General features: G+C 32.0%; 1 protein-coding gene across 1 annotated transcript in view; it reads left to right on the forward strand.

Annotated features, from left to right (window-relative positions):
- LOC143062863 (polycystin-1-like protein 1) overlaps nucleotides 1-21013 on the forward strand; it is a 242837-nt gene that overhangs the window by 36063 nt on the left and 185761 nt on the right. Inside the window, exon 6 of the mRNA XM_076234680.1 lies at nucleotides 19652-19998. Coding sequence (XP_076090795.1) covers nucleotides 19652-19998 — 347 coding nt within the window. The remainder of the gene's footprint in view (nucleotides 1-19651; nucleotides 19999-21013) is intronic.

Below are 21013 nucleotides of genomic sequence, written 5' to 3' on the forward strand. Positions count from 1 at the left end.
TGAATTATAGTTTTCTTTGGCAACACCAGCCATAATAGCAACCATTAATTTAAAATCAAAGATGTTTTAAACAAGATGTAGAAGTTTTAAGGAGCTGTTGTTTGACTTGATGCATCTTTTTCTTGCAGAATTTACATAAAGTGTAATTTGTTTTATATTGTTTATAAAAGTACTCATAATGCTAATGTTTAAGTAGGAGAAAAGTCTGTTGGTCTGATTCAATCATTAACAAAGCAGGTAATTGATAACTATTTGTTGAACATAAAATTATCTCCCTTAAATCTATGAAATCCCTGCTTTGGAATTTTGTTTTTATTTAGCAATTTAAGAGAATATTTTTATATAGGAGTGATAGGAAATGGTTATATATTTTAGCCTATCATGCAAATAACAAGGCATGTAATTTAGGGGAGTCAAATGGATAATGTAAAGTTAAAAATAAAGATTTTTAAAGGAAAAACAACTGAAAATATTAAGCAGTGTTTGAGGTGGATCAGATAACTGTCTTACACAGGCCAAGTCTCTGGCTTGTTTGTCAACTGGTTAACATCAATACTGACATGCATGGTATTTCTTTATCTTTTGACTTCACTTATCTTGTATGCTTTCTCAATTAATTGTGATGAAGGATAAATTATCACCCTTTTAATGATATAGAAAAGGGAAAGGTGGGGCAATATTACTGGTTTATGGGTATCAGTGATAAAGGTGGACATTAAACAATTTACTCTGGGGCTCAGAAAAGGGTTGATATTTATGAATAATATGAAATCTTTTGATGTAAGATTCAGGATATGCTGAATATTTACAAATATGCCTACCAAATATGGATTTTAGGTTAGTCATTTGGATTTTGAGTCCTCAAACAGTGAATAATTGACATGCAAACATATGGTTCTCTAATCATTATTTTTTTATATATAAAAATGAAGATAATTCGAACAAAGCCTTCAAGTTTGGAACAATGTATTTGCAAATTTATGAAATATTTGATTCGCATTTGTGAAATAGTGAAAACTCTTCAGATAACACAAACACAAAAAACTTGCCCCAAAAGAGGCCTTCACTACATACACACTAAGAACAAATTAATCTCCAAAAAAAGGTTTGAAGAGCATATCCATTTGAAAAGTTATGTCATATTAAGAGTGCATTTGTTTCTAACCCGAAATTTTGTCATCGATGACTATCGTTTAGTAAACGTTAAGCTGCTAGAAACAAATACATCGTTTAATAAACTTTATCGACCCCGCATAGTCAGACAGAAATAGATTACACTCAAGCACTGTAAACAAACAGGTAAAAGTGCGGGAAATAAATAACCAGAACTTTATGAAAACAACACGTGCTCGTAATTATTTAAACGACAGATGCAGAAACAAATGTATCGTTTACACGTCTCAACGATCAACGACTACGCGACTATTTTGCGCGTACATCGTTTATGCGAACGATGTCAACGTTGACCAAAAACTGTAAGAAACAAATGGATTAAACGACTACGCGCGTAATCGTTTACATCGTTTAGGTTAGAAACAAATGCGCTCTAAGTTTCCCCCAAAAGGAGTAGGGGCATTAAGGCCTGGTTTTGGCCCAAGAAAATAAAATGTTTGATAACTTTTTCAAATTGGCACATAATCTTTAGAAATGCATAGGGTTAAGAAATATAAATGAAAAACATTAAGATTCTTATGTGATGACGTCACAATTACGTCATAATATGTACTGTTTTCACAAAAACGATGAAAATTCAGAATTTATGAAGTTTTCTATCTATTTCTGTTGTGGAAACATCGTGCGCAGCCAAGAAACAACAAAATAATTTAACTGAAGCTTTATTATTACTATTGACAAAATCTCACCAAATATAAAGTTGTTTCTTGGGTGCGCACATACTTTTGAAATCGAAAATATACTTAAAAATTTGATGAAAAACAAGGAATATCACAAAATTTTACAAAATATGCCAATTAAGGCATGATTTGTTACCATGGTTACTTGTTCAATGTCCAAAATTATTTTGTTTTTCTGAATACCTTCTACCTGAGATACTTTTCAGTAATTTAAAAATATGTATGATAACTTTTAAATTTGCAGTAATTTTTGGGCCAAATAAGGGCCTTATTGCCCCTACTCCTTTATGGGCTAAAGCACTGTGCCTAGCAGTAAGTTTGTCATCTTCGCCAGCAAAGGCTTACGATCCACTCCCGTTCTCTTCACCCTTTGCGGATTGAGATAAAATTCTGGAGACACAAGGTAAGGTTTTTTATTGGTTGCAGTCGAAACTCGCTGCATCCAATCAAAAAGTGCCAATAACGTGATCAAATGTAGAAAGTGTTTGTAAACAATCGCCACATGTTTATTATGCAACAAGTCTTTACATCCCTAAACATACGACCACATTCAGTGACAATTTTAATATTTTTAATCGACTGATAGAAGTTCCTTTGTATATTTCTTGCACAAATGCATGAATGTTGATGTATATTTTCGTTTCCGGCTTTACCAAGTGTGAAGAATCTAGACGCCACCATGTTTTTACCTCCAAATTGAAAAGTTCAAGTGATACCATTGACCAAGAATAATGGGCGTGACTTTAATCTTTCGATAGATGGCGCAACATTGTTTTCACAAATGTTGGCTTAATCCGCCAAAGGCGACGAGAACGGGAGTGGATCGTAACCCTTGGCTAGCGAAGATGTAAGTTTGTAAGCATAAAGGCAATGTCTAATTTTGAAAATTTTCAGTTAAGTTCTCCAAAATTTCCATTTGTCAAAAAATAAATCCATTCAGTCAATTTCACTAATTTCTAGCACCATATCAGTACCACTACATATAGAGTTATGCCCCTTCACCAATGGAAAAATTGTTGAATTAAGGGGATTTGTGAAATATTCCATATTCTATTCTAATTCTCGTCCAAGGGTATGATCTTAATTTTCCCAGATCTGCTCCAAATGTGTTTGAAATGCTATACAGGCCTAAACATCAGATGAGTTTGATGATAAGAAAAAAATTAAAATGGAGAATTCCTTAGAGACTTTTGTAAAAATATCTGATAATTATTCTTGTTGCTGGGATAGCACCTTCATTTCTTATCAGATCCTCTTCAAGTTTGTATGATAGTTTTCACGCATCAAAAATCTCTGATGAGTTTGATAATCAGAAAAATATGCATTGAGCTTCAGAGGGACCATTTTTTTATGGGGGGCTTGTAAATCTATCAACTTTCTCAATGAAAGTTTTTTAATTAGCTCTAATAACTGTAGCTCTCTTAATAATCTTATAGTTTTGAGTACAATGTGGTTTTGTCACAAAATATTGCAGGTTATTCTAAAAAAAAAGTTGTAGGGACCCCTTTATTCATGGAGGCCTCTCTATGACTACAGGAAATTTATGGTTGTTTAGATCAATCAGTTTAGGAGTTAATTGAGAAATCAAGCTTTATTGACAAGTCAGGTCACTTTCCTGTGAAATTTGTGGACATTGTCAAATAGAGATAAACAAGCTTGTAAATGGAGGTACACTTTCTCAATTAATGTTTGATAAAGAAATCAATGAATTTTAGATAGGCGTGAAATGACAGATCAATTTCCTGAACTTTAATGTTTATGTCTAGGGTTACACGAAATCGCATGTTTAATAAGATTCAAAGGAGTTTTTACTGTAAGATATAATTGACATGGTATAGAAATAAAAATCTGGTTTTCCACATCAAAGTTAACATAATTTTCTATATTTTTGTATTATTTTTGAAATTATCAAGATTAATTATCAGTAGTTTTATGCCCTTCACAAGGTCATGTTAGTTTGTCAAAACATTTTGTTTTTCCTTATGATATGGTCAAAGTTTGCATATCTGATGTAATGAATTTCCATATGTTATGCTATGGGCAAGTTAAAAGTGCAATGATTACATAATAACCTTACATTCTTATAATTCCTAAGTCATTTTGTGATGTAAGGGCTTTTCCCACATGAAAATTACCTTCGAGAAGAAAGACATATGTTATTTGTATGCCTACTAGCAGATGCTGTCATTCAGGGTCTAAGATTGGGATGGGTCTCTGCTTAATAACATGACATGACATCTTATAAGTGATTTAAGACAACTTATTCCAGAGCCAAGTGGATCTTTCACTTTCAAGCATAGTGCAAGTTTCTGCTGGATGTTGAATGTAATTAGATTTAAGATATTACAATGGCAATAATGCTTATTGTTGAAGGCTGTATGAACACCTATAGTTGTTAACTTCTAAGTCGTTTGGTCTCTGGTGGAGAGTTATCTCATTGGCAATCATACTTATCATACAATCTCCTTATTTTTGTATAAAAATGTTTAGATCTACTTTAACTCCCATTTTCTTCAAAATTATCAAATGATTCCTTATTGGAGTTACCGCTCTTGTATGACAATTTTTATATGACCCCAAAAAAATTTTGGGATCGTATAATGGTATGATGTCGTCGTCTGCGTCATCCGAAGACGCATTGGTTTCCGGATAATAACTTTAGTTTAAGTTAATAGATCTTTATGAATTTTTTTCAGAAGATTAAATACCACAAAAGGAAGGTTGGGATCAATTTTTGGGATGATGGTCCCGACCGTTTAGGAATTAGGGCCCAGGGCCCAAAACAAGCATTTTTCTAGTTTCAAGATACAAGTATTTCAATTGCTCTGAAATTATACTGCAATGTTTAAAACCACAAGTAGAAGGTTTGGATTCATTTTTGGGGTTATGGGGCCAAAGCTTATGAATTAAGGGCCAAAAAGGGGCCAAAACAAGCATTTTTTTAGTTTACTTACAATAACTTGAGTGTAATTGTATGGATCTCTCTGAAATTGTACCACAACATCCAAATAACAAATGGAAGGCTGGGATTAAGTTTTGGGTTAATTGACCAAAATATGTAGGAATTTACTAAGGGGCCTAAAAAGGGTCAAAAAGAAGCATGTTTCTAGTTTCCAAACAATCATGACAATAACTTGTGTTTAAGTGTATGGATCTCTCTGAAATTGAACTACAAGGTTCAATATATACTACAAAAGAAAGCATGGGATTGAGGTTAAGGGTTATTGCTCCAAGTGGGGTTGATTTTTGTTTACCATTTTTTTAAGGGATTCCTTTTTAGCTCACCTGGCCTAAAAGGCAAAGTGAGCTTTTCTCATCCCTTGGTGTCCGTCTTCAAAGTCGTCGTAGTTGTCCGTCGTTGTTAACTTTTACAAAAATCTTCTCCTCTGAAACTACTGGGCCAAATTTCACCAAAAATCATTGGGGTATCTAGTTTAAAAAATGTGTCCTGTGACCCGGCCAACCAACTAAGATGGCCGCCATGGCTAAAAATAGAACATAGGGGTAAAATGTAGATTTTGGATTATAACTCTGAAACCAAAGCATTTAGAGCAAATCTGACATGAAGTTAAATTGTTTATCAAGTCAAGATCTATCTGCCCTGAAAATTTCAGACGAATCGGACAACCCGTTGTTGGGTTGCTGCTCTGGAATTGGCAATTTTATTGAAATTATATACATTTTTTGGGCTATTATCTTGAATATTATTATAGATAGAGATAAACTATAAACAGCAATAATGTTCAGCAAAATAAGATCTACAAATAAGTCAACATGACCAAAATTGTCAATTGACCCCTTAAGGAGTTATTGCCCTTTATAGTCAATTGTTAACAATTTTCATAAATTTTTGTTAATTTTTGTAAATTTTTAGGAAATATTTTCCACTGTAATTGCTGGGCCAAGTTCATTATAGATAGAGATAATTGTAGCAACAAGAATGTTCTGTAAAGAAAGATCTACAAACACATTACCATCACCAAAACACCATTTGTCATGAATTTATCTGTGTCCATTGTTAATATGCACATAGACCAAGGTGAGCGACACAGGCTCTTGAGAGCCTCTAGTTTTTCAAAATTTCAAGAAGAAATCTTCAATTGCACAGTTTTGTGCAATAGATTTGTTAGATCTTTGACCACATTGATTTTGTGACAAAAACCCATATTATATAAAAAATTTGATCACAATCCAAATTCACACAGTATCAAGCTTGAATATTGTGACCAAACTAGCCCCAACTGTTCAGGGATTCGACCACTGGGGTTATATAAAGCTGTGCCCTGCGGAGCACCTGATTGATTACTTTTCTTTTTGCATGAACCCCCTGAGGGGTTCATGCTTATATATTGGCGAGTTTTGGATGTGTCTTTGGGCCACTCGATATCTCTCGGCCGGAAATCAGAATAAAATTCTCGGAACATCTCTAAAGTTTTCGGTCATTTATACAGGTCTTAACATAAAGCATGATTTAAATCCTTGCAGCTCACAACAACCGTACAAATAATTTACAATAATTACAACAAAAATTAATCACAACCCCAATGTTGATTATTTTATACTGTTAGTATGGATTTAGAAGTCTTTGCTTATATTTTGTATAGTAATATATTCACATAGTGGAATGTTAGAGTTTAAAAATAGATTCATTCGATAAATAAAAAGTCCATCCGTAAATACTTGACGTTCGTGTTTATTGATATTATATATATTCAAAAGAATTTGAAAAAAATTACAAACAGGAACGTCAGTTTATTATAAAATTTTAATTCAATTTTTGTTTGTTTGTTTCAATAGTTTAACCTTATACATGTAGCATCTAAATATTTGTACTATGGTACGGTTTTGAAAATTGTGTTGATTGTGTTGACCAACTATCCTACACGTCTTGATTCATTCACATTATAGATCACATTTCAAAAACACACTATCGGTTTGCGTTCTCAAAAATTCCGGATAAAATGTCAATGAATCCGGAGTCGAAACATTTAATGTAGGCCGTTTGACATTCGATTTCAACTATTAGATTAAGATATGTGATGACGCAAATGCGTTTTCTTTTCCTGATGTTTTCTATTTACTATTTCGTGCGCTAAAATACTACTTGCATGCAATACTATTAAATTCACTTGTGGAAGCTTATTTTCGTTTTTGTTATCTAAATTCAGGACACGGCATCATTACTAGCGGTATTCTGACCTCGAGTTGTTTCTCTTTTGTTTCTTTTTTGGGTCACTGTCCTATTATAAACTTTGACCTTTTTGAAATGTATTTAGCCTTTTAAATTTTTTCATTCGAGCGTCACTGATGCTTTTTTTGTAGACTTAACTCATGTCTGGCGTTTTTTATATCTACATACCTTTTTGAATAAATTGGTTATTTTGAACGCGTGTACAGATATTCATAAACTTCTGAATTAAGAAATTCTTTGGCAAAACTAAGTTTCTCTGTATAATGTTTGAATTGATTTAAGTAAAATCAGGAAATCCTTCAAATTTGAGATGTTTTATGAGACCAAAATAAGTCTCTTCATAAGAGGTCCCAATCCATTGCATGTCACAGGTTTAACTGCATACAACATCTACCATGAGTAAAGACAGCTTCAAATACGAGTTTAGAACATAAAGGCATTCATTTAGGAAACAAATTATGAAGATATGATAGATAAAATAAATGCATCCAGAATTCCAGATTATAAAGCAAACTGAGTGCATACATTTATATTGCGATAGGTTTGTGCAATTTGCATAAGTCTTCCGGTTAGTAGAAATTAGTATTTGCCAATGCGTTATAATCGGAAAAAATGTGTATATTCCCAAGTAATATATAAAATAGTCGAGCTTTAAAATAACTATTCAAATAGAAGCTGTAAATATATACGTAAAACTGGCTTCTCCTATTCACAGTTAATTATTTCAATTCAAAAGCAAACACAAATTCAGCAACAATCTTTCGGTGACCCGGCAGTCAGCGGTCTTAAGTTCATGTATTGCTTTTCTTTTTTTAAAGAAAGCAACTTGTTTTTTTGTCCATTATCTCGAAAAAAGATTGTTAAAAGCAATTATGATCATCAACACAACATATTAACAAAGATATCAAAAGGACTGAAACCAGTGGATCAAGTTTTGTAGGAGTTATTGACCTTAAATCGTTATTTTTTTTGAGTTTTTGTCTGGACTTGGAAATTGTGACTCAAATAAGAGTATTTCAACCTCCTTTGAGGAGAGTTGTAAAAGGAGGGAAAGTAAGAAAAACTAGAATTGCTATTGCAAGCAATAGCGGATGTCACCCTTCCCCCCATTGCCACTAAGCGGCAGCCATTTCAAAAACTTTTAACAGTGAATGCACATATTTGCATGGCTTTACATTTTTCTGTAAATTTTCAGTACATTTAGATCATTTTTAAAAACATGACATTTCTGCTGTTTCCATGGCAACGGCAGCCATTTTGAAATTTTCAAAGTCAAAAGTCTCATCTATACATGCCAGTTTACAATAATATTAAGTTTCATTAAGTTTGGAGCATTTCGAAAATATTTGACATTTTTCCAGTTTCCATGGCAACGGTAGCCATTTTTGAAATTCCAACTTCAAAAGTCTCATGCAGACTTGACAGTCAACAATCCTTTTAAGTTTCATCAATTTTGGAGCATTTTGAAACTTTTGAAATTTTTGACATTTTCATTTGTTCCTATGGCAACAAAGACCATTCCCAAAAGTTAATGGCATATACCACATTGGTACATGGGAGGGACCATGCCATCAAAGTTTCGATCAATTTGACCTACCATTTTAAGAAAGTATATGGCACTTTAAGGTTTTTGAACCATTTTGACTTGTTTTGCATTGTTTCCATGGTAACGGCAGACATTTTTGAAATTCTAACGCCAAATTCCACATCTACCAATGTTGCTCATCGTTACTGTAAAGTTTCGTTAAATTTGGAGCATTCTGATATTTTTGAAATTTTTGGTGTAGTTTCCATGGCAACATAGTAGTTCCAATGATTGCCAAAATCCTCCAAAACCAGTATATAGTGGGCACCTACATTGTATCAAAATATAATGATTCTGAGTTTAAGCATATCAAAATAATTCATTAAAACCAAAAACTGGATTTTTTCACAATTGTTCTGTTTCCATGGTAATGGCAGCCATTTTTTAGTTCCAAAGTTGCACTGCAACTCGAAAGTCAGGGTTCCTTGTTATAGTGAACTATCATTTAGATTGGTTCCTTTGGTTCCGAGAAAGCGGTCGGACAAAATTAGGTGGAAGAAAAATAATAATAATAGGGAAAAAGAAACAGAGGAAAAGCAATATGTCACCCGACATTGTCGATCGGGTGACATAAAAAAGCAATATGTCACCCGACATTGTCGATCGGGTGACATAAAAATACTGAATAAACAAGGAGCTTGAAGCATAAAACACATACAATGAAAATTGCAGACATATTGCACCTGCAAAGAATATACATATAACTTTATTTTTAAGTTTGAAGATCCATAATTCACATGGTAAACTGTAAATTAAAACCCTGATTGTGTGTAAATTATAATGGTTTTGACTGACAGTGGAATAGGTTCATGATTAGTTTGTAACAGATGGCAATGGATACATTAGGCCATAATTAATAGTCTGAAGTTAGCACAGGTTTCTACCAAAATTCATGTCTGAATTTAGTCAAAATAAGTACATTAAGCATTTATAGTTAATAACATGTGGTTACATCCTTCATGTCATATGATATAATGTTTGTGGTGTAGAGGAAAGTGCATGTTACTTACATATATAGATATTTGACAGGAAATTTACAACTAAAAATAATCACAAGGCATAATGTACAAAGTTGTTATGTGGCATAACAATTTTTTTATAAGAACAATACTATTTATGATATTATTTGCATTTAAAACTTTTAATTATTCATTTTATATTTGATTTTAAATTAAGGTTTATGAGCTTGTGTTAGACATTTACCAAATAAAAGCCACAAAAGAATGCGGGACATACCTTATAGTCACAAAAGCCTTATATATGATAAGAATATTATTTATTTGACACCAGAAGTCAAAAAAAAGCGCAAAAACCTGAGAGAAAAATACAATTTCTATCAAGTTAACATAAATTATGCTGATTTAACAGTTATGCATTAGTAATTAACATTCAATTATCAGTGACAGGCTGTCATGTTTGACCTTTCACCTATTTTGAAAAGATTTAAATATTTCGTATGAAAAAAATAATTTTTATCAGTTCATCTGCATTGACAATATTAACAGACTATTTGGAGGTAAAAGGTCGTGTAGGGTAAACCTTTTTGACATTGAGTATATATTTGTATTTATTGTACAGACATGATTTATGAGTTTGTTTGAGGTAGGTAATTTGATGTACATATATATTTTACATGGAATAAGAAGTCACTTGGGCTAATTGATTAATTGGATGATATGTAACTAACAAATCAGGGGTTAAAGTAAGTACTTTTTTATTGCCTGTACAATAATCTGAAAATCTGAATGAAAAATAAGTATTAGAAAAGGAAATGTGTCTTAATTTAATTTATAATTTCTTGAATGTCATGATTTTTGGTCTAATTATGACAAGAAAAGTTAGATTTAATCTGATACATGATATTTAGGTTATCTAGCTCTCATTATTAAAGAAAGATGCAGTTACCAGGACAAAGTATGATGTATTTGCTTATAAATACTGTGGGCTGGGCAGTTACTTTATGAGTTACACATGTAGAGCAGGATCTGCCTACCCTTCTAGAGCACCTGACATCAACCCCAGTTTTTGGTGGGGTTTGTGTCGCTTAAGTTTTCTATGTTGTGTTCTATTTTTGTCTGTTTGTCTTTTTCTTTTTTAGCCATGGCGTTGTCAGTTATTTTCGATCTATGAGTTTGAATGTCCCTCTAGTATCTTTTGCCTCTTTTTTACACTCTTGCAGTATGTGAGTTTCATTTGTACTCATTTGTGCAAGTGACATGTTTGTTTTTCTGTCCATCCTTTCATGACCAAGGTTGAGAAAAACTTTCACTACCTTAGTGACCCACAGCTTTACAACTTGATGATGGTAAAGAGTTCAAGATAATGCAGCAATTCATTGGTATCATACTTTTATTTTGAATCAAATTTGGTCAAGCCTTGATGACATTGTCTAAGATGTCCGCCAATTTTGTATTTGAATATTTTGCTCAATGTCCACTAATATCATCAGATATCAAACTTTAATTTCATATCTTTATGATAAAAAAAAATCCACAACTAATACCATTCTAATGAAAATAGTAGGTTTATACACATGAAAGAAGCAACTGGAGAAAGGTAACCACACGTTAAGTCATTATTTGTCCTATGTTAAGTCTTTGAAAAAGTTAAAACAGTAAATTTCATGTTCAGTTTTAGCTGATATTTTATATATAAAAGGATGATTACACATTTATACTGATATCAAACATAATGCCTTGAGTGTTTTATAATGTCTGACAAAGGTTTATGTTAATTTCACATCCTTTTGATGTTTTCTATGTAAAAGTTGGCTTTACCTGACTCAAAGGTACTTACATTGGCAATATGGATGACCTCACATCCTGGCTAGATCAAGGCCAATATTGGAAAAAATTGTTTGCCGAATGACAACGCAATCTTTGTTTGATATTATGCGATTTTAATAGAAACTTCCAAAAAAAAAAAATAAAGACTAAAATAGTTGTTAAGTTTTACATGATTTGATCTCTGTTTGAGATGTCTCATTGGCAATCATACCACATTTTCATTAGGTTCATGTCTTGATAGTCAGATACAGTAGTTTGAGAACCATGCATCCAACCAAATTGTTTTGAAAATTTTAAAATATGTTGTTTCTCTAGTATAAAATGTGGTCAGTTTTGATATTGTGTATTGTCAGTTTTGTTTAAGAGTTATATATGGTCCTTATTGATAGGAAAATGATACTTTTTGTCATTTCCTTGTGATAATTTGTATCTCATTAATAAATGGTGGTCTGGATTGGTGTTGACCATTTTAAATTTGCTGACCATGAGTTATGGTTCTTGATTGCTTTACTAATGATCCTTATAAAAGAAAGCATCTTCTGAGAAAAAAATAAACTCAATCATATACTTTATATGCTGGTCCAAGGTCTTGTTTACTCTAAGTGCAGCATACCATCACTTACCAGAAGCAGTCCAAATTTCCAGCAATCAACCCCAGTCAACCTACTTCGTAGATGCTACATAATTGACCTCTGGGATTTATTGTGTCCTTAATGTCATTGTGTATGAAATATTTGCCGCAGTAGATTGTGCAAAGGACATTTATCAATTTGCAAGCAATATTTTATTTTATCGCTATTTTACAAAATTTTACATTGATCTTGCTGACTGAAAATTTCCTTTCTCATCGAAGTCAAGTGATATGAAAAATTATCACTAGAAACTAAGGGGGCACATGGTGTTATCAATGAAATTGACATGAATTTGACAACATCGTCATAGGTAAAATAGCGATAAACAGATTATCATTGGTCCTCTTAACTGAATTGCTTTTCTCACTTTCGCCGTATTGGCTCAAGCGAGAAAATCAATCTCATCAAGATGATCAACGATAATCTATAAGTATTCTAGGGCAGACATTTTCTTCATGCAAATATACTAACCAATGAGAAAATAGAATCAATCTCTTTAAATATGTGTTTAACAGAAAGGTGTCTCCTCTTCAATCTGTTTTACTAATGTCATATGTATACTAGGTAAAAAAACCTGTGAGAGGATAATAGTACTTTTTATGACCCTGTTGCTAGATGAAGTGGGCATTTAGGTTTTCTCATGTCTATGTTGGACCCTGTGGTACGTCTCTGTTATACGTCCTGTTATTGGTTTCCATTTCTACATTTAGTTTGCTTCATCCAAAACACAGATTAAGTTTGAATTTGGTAAGTGTCACTTTCACTGTTCTTGTTTTATTGAAGAAAAAAATCAAGTTGATTGAATCAGTACATTGAATCTTGTATATTCACAAGCGAAGCATCTGTATCCCCATGACACATCCTATTCTTATTATTTTTTTAAAAGTTTCTTAAATAAATAAATAAAAAAAAGCAATGAAAATTAACACATAAAAACTGCCGACAGGTTTTTTAACAGAAAAAAATTTGTTACTAATAAATTTGTACATATGGCCTTACATCTAAGATTTTCTCAGTGTTAGCTTTAGGGAAGGGATGGCAATTAATTGATGCTTGACAAGAAAACATTATCATTAATTTGTATTTCTGACTGTATACAAGTTTTTAGTTTGTTTATGATCAAGTTAAACAACATTGACTGGGTTAAACATACTTGTTCGGAGGAAATAAAAGTTGTATGCTTGATAGTATCATCATGGATTCCACAACTAAGCTTTTGTTTTAATACAGACAGGTAGGATTTTTTTTTTGTGCAATTTGTGTATATTTCCTTGAAATACGGCAAAAAACATTGGATGATTTCATTGATTTTTTTTTTTTTAAATTTTATAAATTTTTCTTCATGAATTTTCAGATGCTAATTAATAACACATATTTATTTTGTGGTACAATAACCAAGCAAGTGAAACAAATAAGTATAATAAGCATACTATGGTATAACAGTATGAAATCTTTGGATTAAGTATCATTATACATGTATAATAATAGTAGTAGTGCAAGAACATATATTTATTTGTAAAGGAAACTGTCTTCAAAATTACATTCATATTGACTTATTAGAAATCATATTAAGAGAAGTTTTGTTTAACATATGAAATTCTGCTTGGTTTTGTTTAACATATGAAATTCTGCTGGGTTTTGTTTAACATATGAAATTCTGCTGGGTTTTGTTTAACATATGAAATTCTGCTGGGTTTTGTTTAACATATGAAATTCTGCTTGGTTTTGTTTAACATATGAAATTCTGCTTTGTCATAATGAAGTTAATTATGTAATGAAATTGTTCAAAGGTAAGACTGCAGCTATGCAATTTCTTAGTCAGATAATTATATGGAAAAATAATGACCGTGGCAATTAGTTGTCATGTAATGTTATTTCAAACCTTTTATGCATTACATTTTTAAAACCAATAAAGGTAGTATTTATGGCAAAGTGCATTTAGTTAAGAAAATGCTTTTTACTTTTGCTATTATGCAATCTGAATCATTAATCCATCACAGGATTTTGGATTCTTTATCTTTTTCTGTTTCAAAATCACAATATTTTTATGCCCCATCTAGGGGCACGATGTTTTCCGGTCTCTGTGTCTGTTTGTCTGTTCATTCGTCCGTCTTACCGTCCGTTAGAGGTTGGTTCGTCCCACTTCAGGTTAGAGTTTTTAGTCAAGGCAATTTCCAATGCAGATGAAGTCCAATCACCTTGAAACTTAGTAAACATATTCCCTTTGATATGAACTTTCTTATTTTAATGTCAAATTAGAGTTTTGACCCTAATTTCATGGTACACTGAAAATGATAGTGCAAGTAGGACATCCATGTACTATGGACACATTCTTGTATACTTTTGACTAAAAACCTAATGTACTAGCTGTATTTGTTCACGGTGAGTTGTCTACCTTGATCATGTGTGTGGGTTTCAACTTAAATAACAGTAAGACTATTGTTGATGTCCTAAAAGTCCTTTTCACTATTCATCAATGTTTATGTAATGTAAATGGGTCCTTTCTTGTCTGTGAGTTAATTTTTCTCAATAATGATTTGAAATATTAAATCAGTTTGCTCATTGTTGTTGGTAAGTACAAAGAAACATTTAAGTCATCAAAGGCATCTCCATATGTAAGAAAGGTAAGAAAGTAAGAAATTTTGTAGACAAGGGGTTATTTAGAGCTGGACACGGTATGGATGTTTATCATTATTCTTGATGCCTAGTTTTGTTTTTAGGTTGCTGTCTCATTCATTTTTCACAACATCTCCATTACTATCATTGTATTTGTATATTGTATTAAATAATATGATATCTGTGAAGGAAGTCATTCCGTACAAACTGACATTTATAAAGATTTACAGTTTCCTGAAATAGTACATTGCCATAGAAAAAGATCCACTGTTTATTCTGCATAATGAAAAATAGAATTTATCTAAACAAATGCACAATGTTCTGTTTATCAAAAAGTACATAAGATATTTATGAACTGCATTTTTAATGAAACCATAAATAAATAAGTGTAAACCAAAAGTAGTTTATGCCAATTGTTGATCTTGGATGTTAAATAAAGCAATTTAAAAAAAAGTCCAAGTATTTCATGAATTGACTTCACAATTCTTTTGTTTCAAGCATGCCTGGTGAATGTTATTCCAAACACTTTTAGATTGCACAGGAATAGTTATATAATGAATACAAAGCGTAACTGGATTGCCAACAGTACAACCGACCACAAGAAGTCTCATCTCAAAAAGTTACATGCAACAACGTATAACTCCTAATCCAAACAGTCATTTCCATGGATATTATTTGACCCTTTCCTCTCATTTATGGTCTATTGCATTTGAAACTTTTTCTTAGTTTACATGTAGTATTAGTTTGTGATAAGGCCAGTTTAAGGAAACTTGTAAGTCGTAGGTCAATGATATTTGGTATGCAGCTTAGTTAGCGTTGGCCCCATTTCTATGGAGATTATATTGCCCCACCCAGTGGCAGACTCCCGTTCATCCTGGGTCATAAAAATTCAAGTTTGTGTTTAGGTTAATTTAAAGGCAGCCCCTTATCATTCAGTAGTATTAGGTATGCAGTTTTATAAGCATTGGCATTTCACATTGCAATGGAGGTTAATTGGCCCTACACCATCAGTTGTGATTCATTGACATTGAATGATGTGCATGGTTTATATGTTTAAATATTGTCATTTTAATATAAACATTTGCATTACACCATCAAAATTACAAAACGGGAGACAGTCTCTGTCGAACAGTATATTTGGTATTTTAAAAAAATTATGCTGTCAAAAGTGTTTAAAAACTACACTCTCGAATCTTGGAGGATTTTTGACTCAATAGGATCAACATCAGGGACTTGAAATTAAAGGCAAATTTTATAGTTTTATTTAAACATGCTGTTAGTATGCACAAAGTTTAACACTAGCAAACAACATTTATGAGTGTTCTTATCTTTTTTCTTGTGCAGCTGGTGCATTTGTGTAGAAAAACAAAAAAATTATGGGTCAATATTTATGAATGTTTCCTTACTTAATCCATAACCTCAGATAAGAGATATTTTTTATTAGCTCTACAAACTAAGATTAGCCTGTAATTGTTTATGGACTTGATAAACATGGAAAAATAATTGGTGATATATGATCCCATTTATCATTCTTGGACCATAAAGCTGTCTGACATATTAATTAAAACATTGAGATGATCTGTCTTTATATTGATCACATGATTATTTGTCAGTATGTAGTTTGTCAGGATTGCTGTGTATTTGGTTGACCATTGGGACAGTGTACTAGTTTCAGGTTTCAATTCCATGTATGAAAAAAACTTTTTGTTGACGAATCAAGTTGATCACAATACTAATTCTAAGTGAACAGTTATGATGTTTTCACTCAATTTGCCTATAATGGTTGATTTCTTTTTCTTCAGAATATTTTCATAACTTTTACTTAAAAAAAATCCATTGTTGTCTGGAAGCTCTCTAATATGCAAGCTAATTAATTGATTGATTGATTGTTGGTTACTTAATGTCCAGTGGCAAATATTTCATGCATGTTCAGGAAGAGCAAGCTAATTAAAGAAGACAATTAGACACTTAGTTAATTGCACCTACATTTTCTTTTAAACAAAATTACATATTTCTTTGGAATCAGTGTGATATTTTGTTTTGAAATGTTCCACTTGAGAATGTCATTTTTGAACACAATTTGATTATCAATTCAGTTTTGACTGAGTGGATATTTTCAGTTCCAACAGGTATGTGTCCAAAAAGGTCATGGGCATTCATTCAACATGAGGTCAGCATTGATAATTTGATAGTTTAAAATATCAAATGGCATGGATTTAAAGGTAGTCAAAAGACATTTTTAAACTTCCAAAGTATGTACTGAAAAAGAGCTCATGAGAAGATGGTGCACCGTGGATAATTTGAGTTAAAACTTTTTCAATGAATTAAAAGCTGCACTGATTTAGGACTTTTTAATTAGATATATATATATGAAATTGTCAATGCAAGCTGATTAACATAGTTTTAATCCTTTCTGTTACAACATCAAGTTAGAAGAAATAAACTATATTTTATGTCATAATTTTAGAGTTGGGACTAGGAAATGGGATAAAAACAGTATTTGTAAAAGGAATTGATTGATCCCAAGAACTTGTGTGTGTGGTTGGTTTTAAATGATCACTTAAGTACAGGGTTTGACAGATTTGACAAGTTTTATGGATCTCCTATAATTATTAGACCCAGGTGGTTAGGTGTACATATGGTCATCCAGGTACAATTATAAATACTAATGTTATGTGAGAAACACTCCAAAATCATTATATCATCACTATAGAAAAGGTAACTTTGATTCACCTTGTTTGTCTGGTTGTTCCTCTGTTCATCTTAACAAATATCTCCGAACACATTTTCCTCACTTTCTACTAAACAGAATTCAAATGGCTTCATTGAACATGTGCTTCAGGCATTATTGAGTTGTATTTTGTGAGCCTTTTTCTGATTTTTCAGAAAACTAACTTTCAGTTTGCTGATAATTTATGAATTTGAATGTGTAAAATATACTTAAAATTTTCGTCACCTTTTTCGCCTTTTCGTCACCGTTTTCGCCTATGCTATTGACCAAGAAATTAATTTAGAATAACTCAATGTTTGGTAAGCAACTTCACAGCAATGAATTGTAACCTTTGAACACATATTGGATCAGTCAAACGAACACTTACTACCTGTATTCCAATATATATTGTTTTCCCCTGTGTTTGTCCTTCAATCCAAATGTCTCAATTTGCTCCTTTGTTATTTTGTAAGTTGGCACCAGAGAGGACCAAACTTGGTAACAAAAAAATGTTTTCTCCAGCCTTTCAATTCTATGGAACAAGTGAAATGGTTGTACCTTATTATTTTCAAGGTCAAATTTTCATGGTAAAGAATACAACATAACTCAACAGTGGATATTTGTTGGCACTACAGAGTTCCAAATTTGCATCTTTTTTTTGCCATTTGTAGAGCTTTAATCCACTCCCTTTTTCATGAGGACAAAGGTCAATGGTTTCATCTTACAAGGGTTAAGCTTGATGATGTTGATTGCCAGTCTTGGGATCCTTTTCCATTAAACATTGACCAAAGCTTTACCATTGTCTTCCTGTGTTATCTCAGGAATCAAAGTTTATGTACACTTTAATTTCATAGAGGCAAGTAATCGGCCATCTTATGGTATTTTATGGAAATATATGCTCAGTGCCCCCATTTAAATATGTGTGAAGTATCAAGTAAAATGGAATGCGGATACATTCATGTTTTTCTGAATTTTTTTTTGTTGTTTCCATTTTGCAATTAATTGTATGTTTAAGTATGTTGTAAATCAAATGTAAGGATTTTAGTTGAAAAAAGTGAACATGAATTTGACATCGAATTCCCTTTATGTACTGTTTCAAAATTTGACAGTTACTTAAAAAAAAAATTCTTTGACATTCAAGACATTTATATTGTTTTGTATGATCATGATGATTAAGATATAATAATTGATGTAAAACTTGGGTTATTATTATGTCACATTTTGACTGTAGAAGACAAGTTAATTGGTCTGAAGACAAAAAGAAGGAAGTTAAATGTGTGAACCATCATGAAGCATCAAAAAAATAAACACATAATGTTTCACCTTGTTTGATACCAAAAAAACCCAATTGATTTGATTTTTAAACACCTGTGAATTTGAAATCATTGATAATTTAATCTTTGTTAATTTGAAAAGACTGATTGTTGTACATGTATGAAGTTTAATTTTGTTGAAATAACTCTTATGATACCGTACATGGTTCCATATATAATGTTTAATTGGGATTTTAGACACTAGATTTGGTACCTATTCTGTTGTGTGTATAACTTTGAATTTTATGTGCGTTAAAAAAGGAAAGGAAAGGGTCATAATTGGAGGTAAGAAAGACAATTCAATGCCTAAAGTAAAAGAAAAAAAGACAGGCAAATGAAAAAAAAATATCTGAAGTTTACACTAAACAAACACCACAAAAACCAGGGGATGATCGAAATACTAATTTTAAAGTGTTTGAATCACTGTGGTAAAAAGCACTTAGTTACCTGAACAAACTCATGAATTCATGCACAATAAAGCTAGACCAGCTATGGGATTTTTAAAATGTCCATTCTTATAATTGTACACATGTTAAATTAGAAGTAGCTACACATCCTCTGCTTTCAAATATTTGACTTTGAGTGTTCCTAATAAAGTAAACTAGAAAGCACTTTTTACACATGAAATCTAAAAAAGTTGTTGACTGAAGTCTTTAATATTTATAAATTTGAGTATTCTTTTAAAGGTGTGAACATTAAAATGTTAGTCTGGTAGTAAATAGTACACCTTAAGATTTTTGTATAACTTTCCTGTAAACAGGAAATTACAGAAAGAATTTTTATAAATACCTGTCTTGTTGAGTCAGAGAAATTTATTGAATAACCTAAAATAACTACCTAACAATGATTGATTAACAGATCTTTAGGTAAACAAATCTTAATTCACAAGTTTTGTTTAATTTAAAAACTGAATTTGTGCACATGCAATTCAGTCATTAAGACCTTTAAAATTTTATTTATTACAGAGGTGCGTGTTTTCAATAAGTTATCTACCTTAGTATCAACAATCACTGTCACAGTTCAACAACCAGAACCAAAGGACCTCCAAGTAGTATTAGAAACAGATGAAGCTAATCGACCATCTTGTATCCCAGAGTCCTTTGCTTTACCAGAAAATGCCAAGGTCTTTGCAGTCTTTATCGATGCAGAGTTCATTATCGAAGCCTCCGTTGCTCATGGAAACAACTTGACCTTTGTCTATCGTACAACTGATGCAGATGGACAGTCAAATCAGACGATTGAAAGACCATGTGACCTGACATGTGACTCAGTCATAGTTGACAGCGCTGAAAAATGTCAGGATTCGCACAAGGTAAGTCAGAAGTAGGTTATATAAAACGGACAATTATCTGTATTGTATAATCATTGATATGCCCTAGCCAACAACTTTTGGGACAAATAGTGGTTCTCTTGTCTATCCTTCTCTCATTCTTTCCTTCTGTCACTCTTTATTCCGGCAAATATCATTCTGATTTTTTTGTTGACTTTGTGTCTATAATGTTCACTAACTGTTGGTTTGTTTAGTTTTGGTTGGCTAGTTTTTCAGAGATTTGCTGCTGAATTCTAGTACATTAGAGTATAATTTTGACTTGAAATTAGAAAATTTGTATTTCATTTCTTTTGACATCAAAGTTCAGAATTTATAAAGGGAATCTAAAAGGATTTATTTGGTTCGTCAGAGTTTGAAGTTAGTACTGTTGCGTTTAAAGTCCTTAATGGCAAAGTTTGTTTAGTCCTGTTAGGTTTGACATCAGACGATGTGGACACTTAAATTTTTTTAAAAGTTGTAACGTTAACAAGCCTGGAAAAAGAATTCCAACACTTTGCAAGATGTTTGCACTTGATATTATGTTGTATACAGATCAGTCGGTGCATTAGCTAATTACTCCTACATATTGCAAATCTTTTACATAATGTAAATATCAGAAACAAGTTGAAAATCTAAAGAAATTGTTCAATTTCCTGTTGTGATGACCTTGATTAAGATCAAACAGACAGTGTAGTTATACAAGCATACAACATTCATAGGATCTGAACTGAGTATGTTTAACTTTTGATTTTGAGGATGAGACATACAATACTGGCTTTTGACTTATTAACAGCAGCCTTTTTGATAATAAGATCTGGTATGAGTGCTAATGAGATAACTATAGACCTAAGGATGAAAATATTAACAACTATAGGTCATCAAATGGCCTTCAACTACAAGCAAAACACATATAGTATAGTAAGCCATGGCAAAATGTGAATCAATGCAAAAGAAAAAAAACAAAAGCCTGATTTATGCTAAATATAACAAGTGAAAACAAATATGGAAGAAAGCAACC

Source organism: Mytilus galloprovincialis, chromosome 2, assembly GCF_965363235.1.
Source record: "Mytilus galloprovincialis chromosome 2, xbMytGall1.hap1.1, whole genome shotgun sequence".
Classification (NCBI taxonomy): Eukaryota; Metazoa; Mollusca; class Bivalvia; order Mytilida; family Mytilidae; genus Mytilus; species Mytilus galloprovincialis.